The sequence below is a fragment of the Panthera pardus genome, unplaced genomic scaffold (genome assembly GCF_024362965.1).
Source record: "Panthera pardus isolate Hobbes unplaced genomic scaffold, ASM2436296v1 HiC_scaffold_11, whole genome shotgun sequence".
Taxonomy (NCBI): Eukaryota; Metazoa; Chordata; class Mammalia; order Carnivora; family Felidae; genus Panthera; species Panthera pardus.
This window is the reverse complement of record NW_026526666.1, coordinates 105,724,881-105,738,350: the sequence shown is the minus strand read 5'-3', so window position 1 is coordinate 105,738,350 and position 13,470 is coordinate 105,724,881. Positions and strand designations below refer to the sequence as shown.

Genomic DNA, 13,470 nt, shown 5'->3' with positions numbered 1-13,470 from the left:
AAGCAGGTGTCATAGTTCTCAGAAACGCAAACAAACATGGAGAAAGTGGGAAACATTTCAAAAAACGTGAAGTCTTATCCTTTCAATGATTTCATTTAACGGGCTCCGTTCCCACTCCTAGGCAGCTTAAAAGTTACACGCAAACCACGCGGGCCGCGTCCTGCCTGTGCGCAGGGAGCCCCCCTCCGCCCCCAACTCACTCGCTCTTCAGCAACGCGGCTCTGAGCTGGGACTGCAGGGCTCTCTCGTCGTCCAGCTCCGTGCACAGGCGTCTGGACACCGCCTGGAGGCGGCCCACGGAGGCACTGCTGAGGCACGGGGGCAGAGGGGCAGGGGGGCAGGGGAGTGGGGGGGCGGGGAGGTGGCGTCAGCCTGGCTCCCAGAGAAAGCCCCCGGTGGCCACTATCCCACTGAGGCCTTCAGCTGGCCTCTTCATTTTCAAGAGAGAAATCTGTCTACACCGGCCAGCGGGGAAGGCCTTCAAGAACAGCTGCCCCGTGCCTACTTCTGGCTGCTTGGCCAGGCACAGAACCCGCTAGAGCACCTGCCCTGGCCACACCAGTGCCCACTTCCCTCCCGGGGTGAGGGAGCCGGATCCCCTGGTTCCAGCCTGTCCGAGTTGCGGGCCCATTCAGATCAGGGAAGGATCCTGCACACTCGCCTGACTGGAAGCAGTCAGGCGGCCAAAACGCCCCTGGGAGACTCTAGGTAGGGAGTCCACTCTGCACCCTCTTCTGTCCTGGGCTGTGGCTGGCTCAGTGCACCGCCCAGGCACCCGACCGCTCAGGCACGTTCTGAGATAATCACAGATTATCACAGATGATCACGGGGTGGCCAGTGGGGCTGTGTGGAAATAGCCTTGGGTGACAGAGACCTCAGGGCCGGTGTGTGCATACCACGGATCAGGACCCCACACGTGTACGGCTGGGGAGTGGGTTTCCAGCAGCTGGTGTGGCCCTCATTTCTCGACATCCAGCCTGCTGTGTCCCATAGAATCAGGTGGATTTTAAAGTCCTACAAAAGAGCCTGTCTCTGCCTGCAGGGGGCTGGGCTACAGGCCTCACGACGCTGCTGCTGGGTGAACTGTCTGGCACCTTGTCCTGTCTGTCCTGTGACCCCCAGGACTCCAGCCTCCAGGAGGCCCTCTGCCCTCCTGGGGCCAGTGGGGCCTGGCGCTCGTCCCTTCCTGGCAGCAAGTGGGGCAGCTACATTCAGATTCTGGCTCAGAGCGCCAGGACCAACGTCCCACCGTGTCCCCGCTCAGCAGCGTGACCCCGGGCAGCTCACTTAGTGTCCCTGGGTCCCTCAAAGGGCTGCTGTGAGACCGATAGGGCCTGAAGTGCATGGACGCCACCTGGCTCACCTGTGGATACCAGCCCCGGGCGCGGGGAGCTCCAAGCAGATGTGTCCACGTGAGGTAGCCGCGCAGGCCTCTGACCCCCTGCCTGTCCTGTCCCCTCATCTGGGTAGTGGCACTACCTGGCTGGTCGATCGAGACAAAGCCAGTCCTGATGTTTCTTCCCCTAAGCTCATTGGTGTCCCTGCCCTGTCCCCACAGAGTGGCCTCTCTTTTTGGGCACTTCTACGGCTTTGCACATCCTCAACGCCAGAATGTTCCTTCCTAGTCACTGCAGGCAAGTTGTTTTTCTCACTCAGGTTCCAGCCTGGAGGCAACTCCTCAGGAAGCCTCCCTGGCCACCTGCCTCAAAGTGACCACCTCTCCTGACCTCACGGCCACCAGCTCTCTTGTCCTTGTGACCACCTGTCTCTTTCCGTATTGGGGTGCATCTGTTCCCCACCCTGGAGGGTGGCCAGTCTGCTTCCTCGTGCACCTGAAGGCAGCAGGTGTTAGTATAGATGACGAGTCGGGTGACCGGACGCCTTCTGCTGCGGTACTGGGGGCCCCCACTACCCGCCCCGCTCAGCGCCCGGGGCGCACGACCTACGTGTTGTTGGCCTCTCTCCCTGCAGCCACCTCGGCCGCCACGCTCGCCTGCTGCTTGGCGATGAGCTCCATCCTCTGGCGGCAAGCACGCAGCTCTCCTCTGTAGGGAAGTCAGAATCCGGATAAGCAGTTCTCTGGGATCGAGTCTCTCTGCACGCTCTCCCTCAGGAGCCTCGGACGGAAACCCATCTTCCTTCAGCTCCCCTAACCCAGGCCAGGGGCGCAGTTATATGTCCCCCCTTGTCTAGGGCAGGGGTCGCGGTCATCGGTCCCCCCTCACCCAGGCCAGGGGCCGCGGTTATATGTCCCCCCTCGTCCAGGGCAGGGGTCGTGGTCATCGGTCCCCCCTCACCCAGGCCAGGGGCCACGGCTATATGTCCCCCTCGCCCAGGCCAGGGGCCCTGGTCATCTGTCCCCCCTCACCCAGGCCAGGGGCCACGGCTATATGTCCTCCCTCACCCAGGCCAGGGGCCCCGGTCATCTGTCCCCCCTCGCCCAGGCCAGGGGCCCCGGTCATCTGTCCCCCCTCGCCCAGGCCAGGGGCCCCGGTCATCTGTCCCCCCTCACCCGGGCCAGGGACCCCGGTCATCAGTCCCCCCTCACCCGGGCCAGGGGCCCCGGTCATCAGTCCCCCCTCACCCGGGCCAGGGGCCCCGGTCATCAGTCCCCCCCTCGCCCAGGCCAGGGGCCCCGGTCACCTGTCCCCCCTCGCCCAGGCCAGGGACCCCGGTCATCTGTCCCTCCTCGCCCAGGCCAGGGGCCCTGGTCATCTGTCCCCCCTTGCCCAGGCCAGGGGCCCCGGTCATCTGTCCCCCCTCACCCAGGCCAGGGGCCCCAGTCATCTGTCCTCTTGCCCAGGCCAGGGGCCCCGGTCATCTGTCCCCCTTGCCCAGGTTAGGAGCTGAGGTGACATCATCTTTCCAGGGATTTCTCTCACACAATCAAGCTGCCTGATCAGGGTCTTGTTTCCTGAAAGCCCTTCAGAGGGGCCACCTGTGTGACCTCAGCCCAAATGAGAGTTCACGGGAACCGGCACACGTGAACGTGGCCAGGCGTGTAAGGGCACCGGGGAGAGGCCTGGGAGGGCCGCACACCCGGCACACAGCTGCGCTGCAGCACCTCGTCAGCGTTCTAGAACTCCCAGACCCGACAGGACAAGCGACCAACGTGTGGGCTTGGATCGAATCCGATTCAAAACTCTAGCTCCGGGGCGCCTGGGTGGCTCAGTCGGTTGAGCGTCCGACTTCGGCTCAGGTCACGATCCGCGAGTTCGCGAGTTCGAGCCCCGCGTCGGGCTCTGGGCTGATGGCTCAGAGCCTGGAGCCTGCTTCCGATTCTGTGTCTCCCTCTCTCTCTCTGCCCCTCCCCCGTTCATGCTGTGTCTCTCTCTGTCTCAAAAATAAATAAACGTTAAAAAAAAAAAAAAAAAATTAAAAAAAAAAAAAAAACTCTATCTCCTGTGATGAGGACAGCAGAACCAAACCCAGAGCGCGGGCTCTAAGCCAGCCTGGAGGACACGCAGGGAACCGCCGTGGTTGCGTGGCCGGGAGATGCTCACTTCCTCAGGGGAGGAACCGTGCGGAGGTCCGGTGGAAGGAGGTTTTTACTTGCTCCGGGGACAAGTAGGCAGGAGTGATGCCTGCAGGCGGCTGTCACACAACTCAGCAGACAGAGATCACAGGCACACGCACCCACAGGGAAAGAACCCACAGGCGAAGGTGGGCAGGGGCACGTGGGTCACAGCGGGGACCATGTGTTTTCCACTTTCCCCGTATGACCTTCTCTTCGCGGACGTTTGGGGAACATGCGCTACCAGTGTTAGCGCGGGTCAAGCCGGAGCGGACCCCGGGGCAGGACGGGCCGACCCGAGGCCCAGCCCCACGCAGGCCACCAGCGAGGCCCGGGCCCCGCACGACCAACGGGGACACCCTCTGCACGTCTCACGTGACGGCCAGGAGGGCAGGGGGAGATCCGTCCATCGAGGCCGGCCCCAAGGTCATCAGGGTCGGAGGCCCGGCAGAGCCCGAAGCCTCCGGAGCACGGGTCGCCCCGCCCACGACGGCCGCCCCGCCCCCTGCTCGCCCCGCCCACCTGCCGCCGCTCCCTCCCCGTCGCCGTCGAGCCCACCTGGTTTTCTGAACGAGCAGCTCTTTCTCCTCCTGCAGCGTCTCCAGGCGGCCCAAGGTCCTCCGCAGGCCGCAAGCCTGGAACCTGGCTGGGGCGGCTGTTTTCTTCCCACTTGGGTCAGCATCGGCGTTCCCCGGGCTTCATGCGGAAGGACAGCGGCTGCCCTCGCGCTGTTCGACCCGCCCGGCTCCACCTTTCCGCCGAGGGTGCCCAGGCTGGGGTGCGGGGAGCAAGGGGCCCGCCCAGAGTAGTTACCGGCGGCCTCCCGAGTCGGCGCCCTTCTCAGCTGCCGGAGGAAGAAATTCAACCTGGAACTCTGGAGCCTCTAGTTCATCTCTTTCTAGAAATCCAGGCAAGAGAAAAAACACAAAGTAGATGCAGACGTTCAAGTCTGAAGCACTGGGACGAACCTAGACAAGCTCACATCTGCAGGCGCGATGCTGATGGCCTTAGAGCAACGGTTGTCAAAGCGCGGCCCGGGGAACCCTGGTGGGAGTGCCTAGGACTCTCTCGGAGCGTCTTCAGTCCAAACTATTTTGCTAGTAGTACTAAAACGTCATTTGTCCTCTCACTCTCATTTCACAAGTGTAGAATGGAGTTTCCCAAAGTCCACGTGACGTCTCGTGTCACAACAGACTAACACGACCGAACGGGAATCCAGCTGTCTTCTGACAAACCAGACCCTTCTCGTCACATACGACAGGTTCGGTTTTGCTATTTGCACTGAATACATATGAAAAGTTTTTCAGCTTTAATTTTTAATACACTCGATATTAAAACATGTGACTGACATACGGGTGTCTGGGTGGCTCAGTCGTGCTTAAAGAATTTTGAGAGGACACAGAAGTGGGAAGGGCCCTACTGGCCAGATTTAGAACAAATTGAGCATCAAAATGAACAGGGCAGAGGGGCCCCTGGGTGGCGCGGTCGGCTAAGCATCCGACTTACCTCGCCACCCTCGCCACACCTCACTTCTCCTTACAACACTTCACCACAGCTCACCTCACCTCAAAGCACCTCACCTCACTTCAGCGTCTCTCGCCACACCTCACCTCTTCTCATCTCACCAACCTTACCTCACCCCACCTCACCTCACTTCCGCTCACCTTGCCATACCTCACCTCTTCTCACCTCTCCCCAACCTCACCTCGGCAAACCTTACCTCCCCGACCTCTCACCACACCATACCTATCTAACCACAACACCTGACCACAGCTCACCTCACCTCACAGTTCCTCACCCCACCTACCTCACCACCCCTCGACTCAGCATACCCCACGTCATCACGCCTCACGTCACCTCACCTCCCCGTACCGTACCTCACCGCACCCCGTATTACAATTCTTCACCTGACCCTGCCTAACCATACGCACATCACACCTCACTTCTCCTTGCAACACTTCACCACAGCTCACCTCAACACACTTCACCTCAAAGCACCTCGCCTCTCCTCACCTCACCACCCCTCACCTCACCTCACCGTACCTTACTTCACAACTCCTCACCCCACCTCACCCAACCACACTCACCTCACCACACCAACCTCACAAACCTCACAACACGCAAACCTCACCACACCTCCCCTCACCTCAGCTCACCACACATCACCTCGCCTTACAACTCCTCAGCTCACCTCACCACACCTCCCCTCACCTCACAGTTCCTCACCCCACCTACCTCACCACACCTCACCTCACGCTTCACCTCACCTCACCTCACCTCACCTCACCACAGCTCAGAAACTGAGAAACGAGCCGCGCTGCAGTTAGACGGAGAACCAAGGAAACTAGTCCAGGTTTGACTGTCTTGCCTGGTGTCCAGCCCTAGCCCAAATCAAGGCCTATCTTGGATTGTCGGATTATTTTGAAATCTATAAACTTCCAGGGAAAGAAAACCAAAACAGGTCACAATCAAAGGGATAAAAACGGCATCCTATTTCTCAATAGAGATGCTGGAAACGAGAAAACTACACTCTGTCGCTTTCAAGAATCTCGGCCATAATTTATCTTTTTTTTTCAACTAAAGACAGAATGATATAAACTTTGAGGGAAAAAAATAAGCCTAAAAGATACAGTCTTTCTAAAGAAAGGGAATTCAGGGAAACCATAAAGCACATCATTTATCTTCATTGTTGCCAAAACACCTGTTATCCGTGAAAAGACTTTTATTACCATCTTCCACAGTCGGGACATTGTCCAAAAGCTCCTTCTTAGGGAACCGGTTAGCGTCTTCTTCCATCTTGGGAAGCAGAAATTAGCTACAAAAAAAATTGTAACAGGTATAGATGAATAGGATCATAGTTAAAAAACATACGTATTGGATTTCATACGCATTAACAATTTCTCTTGCAAAAAGACATTAAGAAAATGGATGAGGGGCACCTGGGTGGCCCAGTCAGTTTAGCACCCAACTCTTGGTTTTGGCTCAGGTTATGATCTCATGGTTCGTGGGCTCAAGCCCCACGACGGGCTCTGTGGTGACAGTGCAGAGCCTGCTAAGGATCCTCCCTCCTTCCCTCTCTCTCTGTCCCTCCCCTGCGCACGCTCCCTCTCTCTCTCTCTCTCTCTCTCTCTCCCTCTCAAAATAAATAAATAAACTTTTGTAAAAAAGAAGAAAAGAAAATGGACAAGCCCAGACTAGGAGAAAATATTTGCAGCAGAGAAATCCGACAACAGTCGTATATCCAGAATATATAAAGAGCCCCGAAACATCAACAACATAAAGTCCAAACTCCGACTGAAAAGGGGCAGGAATTTTAGAACAGACATGGCAAGAGGAGATCCACAAATGGCCAACGAGCTCGTGACACTTCGCGCAGCAGCATTAGTCCCCGGGGAAACGTGAGGCAAAACCGTCATGAGACACTGCTGCACACCTGTGGGAACGCCCCAAATCAAAAATACGAACACTGGCCCAGCACGTGACCCGGAAATCCTCCTCCAGGACGTGCCCGGGAGAAACCAGAACACATCCCTCAAACGACCTTGCACACGAGTGTTTACCCAGAGGGCCCCCAGCCGGAAAACAACCCAAGCGCCCGTCGTCGTGAGCACGTGCTGCTGCTCGGGAACGAGAAGGAACCGAACGGACGCGCACGAGCGTGTCTCAGGAGCCTCGCCGGAGGTGAAGGAAGCCACGCACGGAGGAGAACCGGGAAACCCCGGTTCAGGCAAAACTACCTGCCGGCGGCTGCGGATCTGGGGTCAAAGGCAAGGAGTGGGAGGGGCGCGAGGGGCACAGTGGGGTGGGGGATGTTCCGCATCATTTCTCGCGGTGGTTGCACACGTGATGATCAAACCTCACCCCAATGAACATTCGGGATGTGCGTGCCCTATAGCATGTCACGTGTTACGGGGCAGGTCAGGAGCAACCCTTAAGGAATTTCAGAACATCCCTCACGCTTTAAGTTATGTGAGGGACCTTAGGAGCCGGCCTGCCCAGAACTCCGTGCGGAATGTTGATATTATGCAGGAGATGCTACAATCGTAGATGAATTTGTCTTTCATGTTTCACTTGACAATTGCTTCGGAATAATTGACTGAAAAATATTTTCAAAGCCTAATAATGTTTCCTGGATGAATCAATAATAAGTCAAGGCCAGTGATTCCTTTTAAAAAATGCTACAAAGAGGGGCGCCTGGGTGGCGCAGTCGGTTAGGCGTCCGACTTCAGCCAGGTCACGATCTCACGATCTCGCAGTGAGTTCGAGCCCCGTGTCAGGCTCTGGGCTGATGGCTCGGAGCCTGGAGCCTGTTTCCGATTCTGTGTCTCCCTCTCTCTCTGCCCCTCCCCCGTTCATGCTCTGTCTTTCTCTGTCCCAAAAATAAATAAAAAACGTTGAAAAAAAAATTTTTTTAAAATGCTGCAAAGAAACAATCACGCATTACGGTTCTGAGAGGCAAAATTTCAAGGCATCTTGTCAAATGCCAACAATATTCCTCCCACTGGAGAAAACCTATTAACCCCCCCCATCTGTGAATGGCAGAGCTTTTAGAACATATTTACAAAGTGGCCGAGTCTGTTCTGCTCGCGCTCATGAACTCCACGTGCTCATCACAGCGCAGCTCAGTTGTCCCCCGGACGGACGGCAGCCTGATACGAGGTGGATCATCACACACACAGTTCCATTTAAGATGACATTAAACCACATACACTTCTTTTTAAAATTTTTTTTTTACATTTTATTTTTGATAGAGAGAGACAGAGCACGAGTGGGGGAGGGGCAGAGAGAGAGGGAGACACTGAGTCCGAAGCAGCTCCAGGCCCCGAGCCGTCAGCACAGAGCCCGGTGCGGGGCTCGAACTCACAGACTGCGAGATCGTGACCTGGGCCGAAGTCGGACGCTTCACCGACTGAGCCCCCCAGGTGCCCTGATACTTCTTTTTTTTTTTAACGTTTATTTATTTACTTAGAGAGAGAGAGAGAGAGGGAGAGAATGAATCCCAAGCAGGCTCCATGCTGTCAGCGCAGATCCCGACATGGGGCTCGATCTCACGAACCTCGAGATCGTGACCTGAGATGAAATCAAGAGTCACACGCTCAACAGACTGAGCCACCAGGTGCCGCTGAACCACATGCACTTTGAATGTCCAGTGAAACATGGCAGTTCCAGACAGGGAGCCTCTGATGCCTCTTAAATTCTCACTAAAACCACAGCAGAAGGATTCAGTTTTTTCAACACACGCATCTACAAGGACGCGGCAAATGGGAGAATAAACAGTTTGAACAAAACAGAAGCCGGGAGTGTGAGGCGGTAGCAGCCCTGCAGGCAGAGGTATGGACCGACCTCCAGGGGAAAACTGGAGCCATAAAAACCCACGTGCGCCCCACTGCCCGCGGAAGGCCCCAGAACTCGGTGTCTACGGGGATGAAGTAGAATCGGAAACAGATTTGCTAAAACATGCGTAAGAAGCAGTTGGAACTTCCATTTCCACTTTAGGCATGTGGCCGTCCAGCGTGCCAGCCATCACACTAAAAATAACCACAAATGCTGCATAAAATTGTATGTTAATTGCCTTAAGAACCTTGAAGAATTGACTAGAAAGTAAGAAATCATCAGGTCAAAATCTAAGTGAAGGCAAGATTGTAAATAGGTGAAAGGGCGAAGATGTAACCAAAAAAAAAAAAAAAAAAAAAAAGTCTCCTTTTAAATTGGGTTAAAAGACCCATAGCGACAACCAAAAAATCTAACTGTCCACTACTGGAGAGACATCTAAAACACAAGCTTACAGAAGCACTGAAATTTTTTTAATGTTTATTTATTTTTGAGAGAGAGAGAGAGAGAGAGAGAGGGAGAGCGCAAGTGGCAGAGGGGCAGAGAGAGAGAGAGGGAGACACAGAATCCAAAGCAGGTTCCAGGCTCCGAGTTGTCAGCACAGAGCTCGATGCAGGGCTCAAACCCATGAACTGTGAGACCTTGACCTGAGCCAAAGTCAGAAGTTCAACCGACTGAGCCACCCCGGCGTCCCGAAGCGACAATTTTACATCCACGTGTGTTCACTAATGGAGTCACAGAGGAAACGGCACAGATCGACAGAACAAGGAAAAAGTCAAAATGCAAACTCTCGTGGGAAAATTTCACACACCGCTCTCAGGAACTGATAACAAAAGCAGATAGCAGAAGTCATTAATGACACTCGCCATCATTAACAAACTGAACGTGACAGACATACAGAGAGCATACCAGAGACAGAATTGTAAGTGCTCCCTGAAGGCACACTGAATATTTACAAAAGCCGTCTCCTGGGCCCGAAGCAGGTCTCAATAGATTTTAAAAGACTAAAATGTACAAGGCTTTGTACAGCATAAGGAACATAGTTATACTGTGACAGCTTTGTGTGGTGACAGACGGTGACTACACTTGTCACGGTGGTGACTCTGCAATGTACAATATCAAATCACTACGGGGTGCACCTGAAACAAACACAATATTAATATCGTATGCCAATTATTCCTCAATAAAAACAATCATAAAAAGCTTGTTCTCTGACCAAAAGTCACCAGCCCAAATCAATAACAAATAGAGAACTGTTTCTGGAAAATAAGAAACATACTTCTAAATAACCCATGGGTCAAGGGAAAAAAATCTTCCTGGAAACAGTAAAATACTTTGAGCTGAGTTACAAGGACAGTAGCTCCAATCAACCATAGCGTGGCTGACCCCACGCAGAGCAAACTCCTGAACTTCACACACATACGGCATTAGGAAAAGGCTAAAAGTTAATGCACGAAACATCCAGTTCGAGTGGCTACAGAAAGAACTGCGAGATGAACCCAAAGAAAGTGGAAGAAAGCAGATTGAAAATATTCACAATTCATGCAACAGAAACGAACGTATGTGATCGACATGTTCCTGGAAACCAAGAGTTTGTATTTTTAAAAGACTAAAATCGATAAATATGTCAGGAAAACATTAAAAACTAAAGAAGTCACGAACAACTTTATGCCAGTAAATTTGAAAATGTAGACAACGGACAAATTATTAGAGAAATATTACTAATCAGAATCGTTTGACCAAAAAAACCTTCCGAAGTCCCATAAACATAAAAGAAACTCAATCAACAGTCAAATACATTCCCAGGAAGAACACTCCAGGCTCAGAGGCTTCCCCATCCAGTTGTGGGAAACACGCCGGGCGCAGACCACTGGGTTCACACGCACCCCCTCCCGGAGGGACAGGCAGGTCCGGACTTCTCTCGTGGGGCTCACGCAGCCTTCGTCACCAGAGCCCGACACCGACAGCGGAGACCGGAGACGGGGAGCTCCTGTCGCTCAGAGCGCAGACACGAAAATGCAGAGAGAGGCATCGTTGGCCTGGATCCGCAGTATCAACACGGCATAAAACTTCAGGACCACGGCGCGTTTACTTAGCATCGGAAGTCAGCTTAATTCACCCCGGTAACAGGCCGAAGGAAGAGAATTATATGATCAACTCGACAAGTGTGGGGAAAAAGTATTGATAAACTTCAACATGCCACTTATGCTTTAAAAAAAACTTGGCAATCTTACATCAGGAACAGTCTCCTTTACTGTAACAAAGGCTACACGCTGCCGACAATGTACAGGAGACATCATGCATCATCCTAGACGTTAAAAATGTTCTTTTAAGACGGAAAACAGGGGTGCCTGGGTGGCTCAGCTGGTTAAGCGTCCGACTTCGGCTCGGGCCGTGATCTCACAGTTCGTGGGTTCGAGCCCCGCGTCAGGCTCCATGCTGAGAGCTGGAGCCTGGAGCCTGCTTCGGATTCTCTCTGCCCCTCCTCCCCCCTCAAAAGGTGAATAAAAAATTAAAAAAAGAAAAAGACTGAGAACAAAACAAGGGCTTCGCTGAGCTACTTCCTTCCACTGGCACTCCTGCCTCCCAGCTAGAACCTTTAGGGGTAAAAGGACCAAAAAGGCATTCAGAAATGGCAATGTTTTCAGACAACATAGCCGGGTACATAGGAAATCCAAATGCGTATACAGACCTCCCTCATGAAAGTTATTGAGACGATGTCGTAATGTCGTTAGATATAAATGCAATAATAAAAACCAAATATATTCCCATTTATCAAAGATTTGGAAAAGCTGCCATTTACAATTCCATCAAAAAATACGAACTGCGTAAGGACAAACGCAACAAAAGGCGTGCAGGACCGCTAAGGAGGAAATGACGGAGCCTCACCGGGTGACGGCAAAGGAGGCCTAAATAATAAACGGAACAGATGATCCTGACACTTCAACAAGTGGGTGTCATGGAGGAAAGGGGGACCGGGAGGCCTTTTTAAGTGAAAAGGTCCGGAAGACAAAAGTCCACCTCCTGCGGTGTGGGGGTCCTGTCTGGAAGCAACTGTAAAAGACGTTTTTGAGATCATGTGGGAGAGTGAACACAAATTGGCATTAGATTTTATTAAGAAATTCACGTTAATTTTGTTGGCGTTGATGATGATTTTGCAGTTATGCGAAAAGTGAGTCTTCAGCCGTTGGAGCTGTATTTACCGGCTCAAACCCACGAACCGTGAGATCGTGACCTGAGCCAAAGTCATATGCTCAACCGAGTGAGCCACCCAGGCGCCTCCAGGGTTTCTTACACAGGACACCAAAGTCATTAGCCATGAGAGGAAAAGCTGGCAGGTGGTCACGTACATTTAAATTAAAAACTTTCATTCAGATGATGGCCTCGGGAGAGTGAGAAAAAAGTTACAAGCCAGAAGATAAATTCAACACATTACCCTAAAGGTCCTCCATCAAGACCACGCAAGGATTACCCACAAATCAGTAAAGAAGGTGGCAGTCCGGGGGCAATGGCAGGACTCACACAGGCACTTAACCATTGAGGGCATTCAAATGGCCAGGAAGTGGGGCAGCCATGTGTCCAGTGTGACCGCGTGCCCCACTTCATGCCTGTCTTCCTGGCATTATTAAGAGTGTTTCCCTTTAACTCTTAGCCAAGTCGTGCTTTGGACGATAAACTATTTCTTGGTAATGAACAACAACAACGACGACAACAATTGTCCAACCTCATCTGTAATTAGGGAAACGAAAGTTAAAGTCACAATCTCCTATCGTTACGTGGTCATCACACTTGGTCAGACATCACAAGCCCGACAGTGGCAGGTGCGTGAGTGAGGCAGCGGGAACGTTCACCCGGCCATGGTGGGAGCGTGGGAGCGAGAGCGGGGACAATTACTTCCGGAGAGTCCGGCGTCACCCGGTAGAGTTAACGAGCGCGCGCCTCCGTGCGGCTCTCCCGCCGCGGCTGCGACAACTTCCCGCAAATCCAGGGACTTCACAGATTTACTGCCTTACGATTCTGACGTCGGATTCTGAAATGAGTCTCACTGGGTGAAAATCAAGGTGTGGGCAGGACGGCGTTCCCTCCTGGACGCTCTAGGGAGGATTTTTGTTTCCCGAGGTCACGCACACTCCTGGGCCCACTGGACCGCCTTCAAAGCCAGCAGCGTCAGTGTGGTCTTTCTCCTGGGGCCCCCGACTCTCTCTCTCCTGCCTCCCTGTCCCACTTCTGAGGACCCTGTGTCTGCACCGGGCACATGTGGATAATCCAGGACAATCTCCCCATCTCCAGACACCTGGGTAACAACCTCAGTTCCCCTGCTAGGTCATCTAACATATTCCCAAATTCCAAGGATCAGGTCATGGATCTCTCTGGGCACCATGCTGCGCCCCCTACTCTCTGACTCAGCGGTTCCTCTCCTAGGTGTGTGCCCTACGGAAAGTCTCAGCCGTTATGCTCGTGTCCCGGAGCCGTCACAGCACAAGTGTGGCACACCGGGCGTCTGAGGACAACGGAAGTGTATTCTCTCACACTTCCGGAGGCCAGGAATCTGACATCGAGGTGCCGGCAGGGCCTCGTTCCCTCTGAAGCACTACAGCAGGGTCTGTCCCAGGCCTCCCTCCCAG

The 13,470-nt window shown here is 53.6% G+C and overlaps 1 protein-coding gene across 7 annotated transcripts in view; it reads right to left on the bottom strand.

The window, feature by feature from the left end:
* CFAP74 (cilia and flagella associated protein 74) overlaps positions 1–13,470 on the bottom strand; it is a 78,557-nt gene that overhangs the window by 48,151 nt on the left and 16,936 nt on the right. For 5 of the 7 annotated variants that reach the window (XM_053899097.1, XM_053899098.1, XM_053899101.1 and 2 more), the window contains exons 2-6: positions 6,244–6,329; positions 4,328–4,412; positions 4,073–4,210; positions 1,947–2,045; positions 201–305 (exon numbers count right to left, since the gene is read on the bottom strand). The exons of 1 other annotated variant lie outside the window; for it this stretch is intronic. In XM_053899097.1, the coding sequence (XP_053755072.1) occupies positions 201–305; positions 1,947–2,045; positions 4,073–4,210; positions 4,328–4,412; positions 6,244–6,310 (494 nt within the window). In that variant the 5' untranslated portion in view covers positions 6,311–6,329. The remainder of the gene's footprint in view (positions 1–200; positions 306–1,946; positions 2,046–4,072; positions 4,211–4,327; positions 4,413–6,243; positions 6,330–13,470) is intronic. One more of the 7 variants, XM_053899100.1, reaches the window with a different exon arrangement.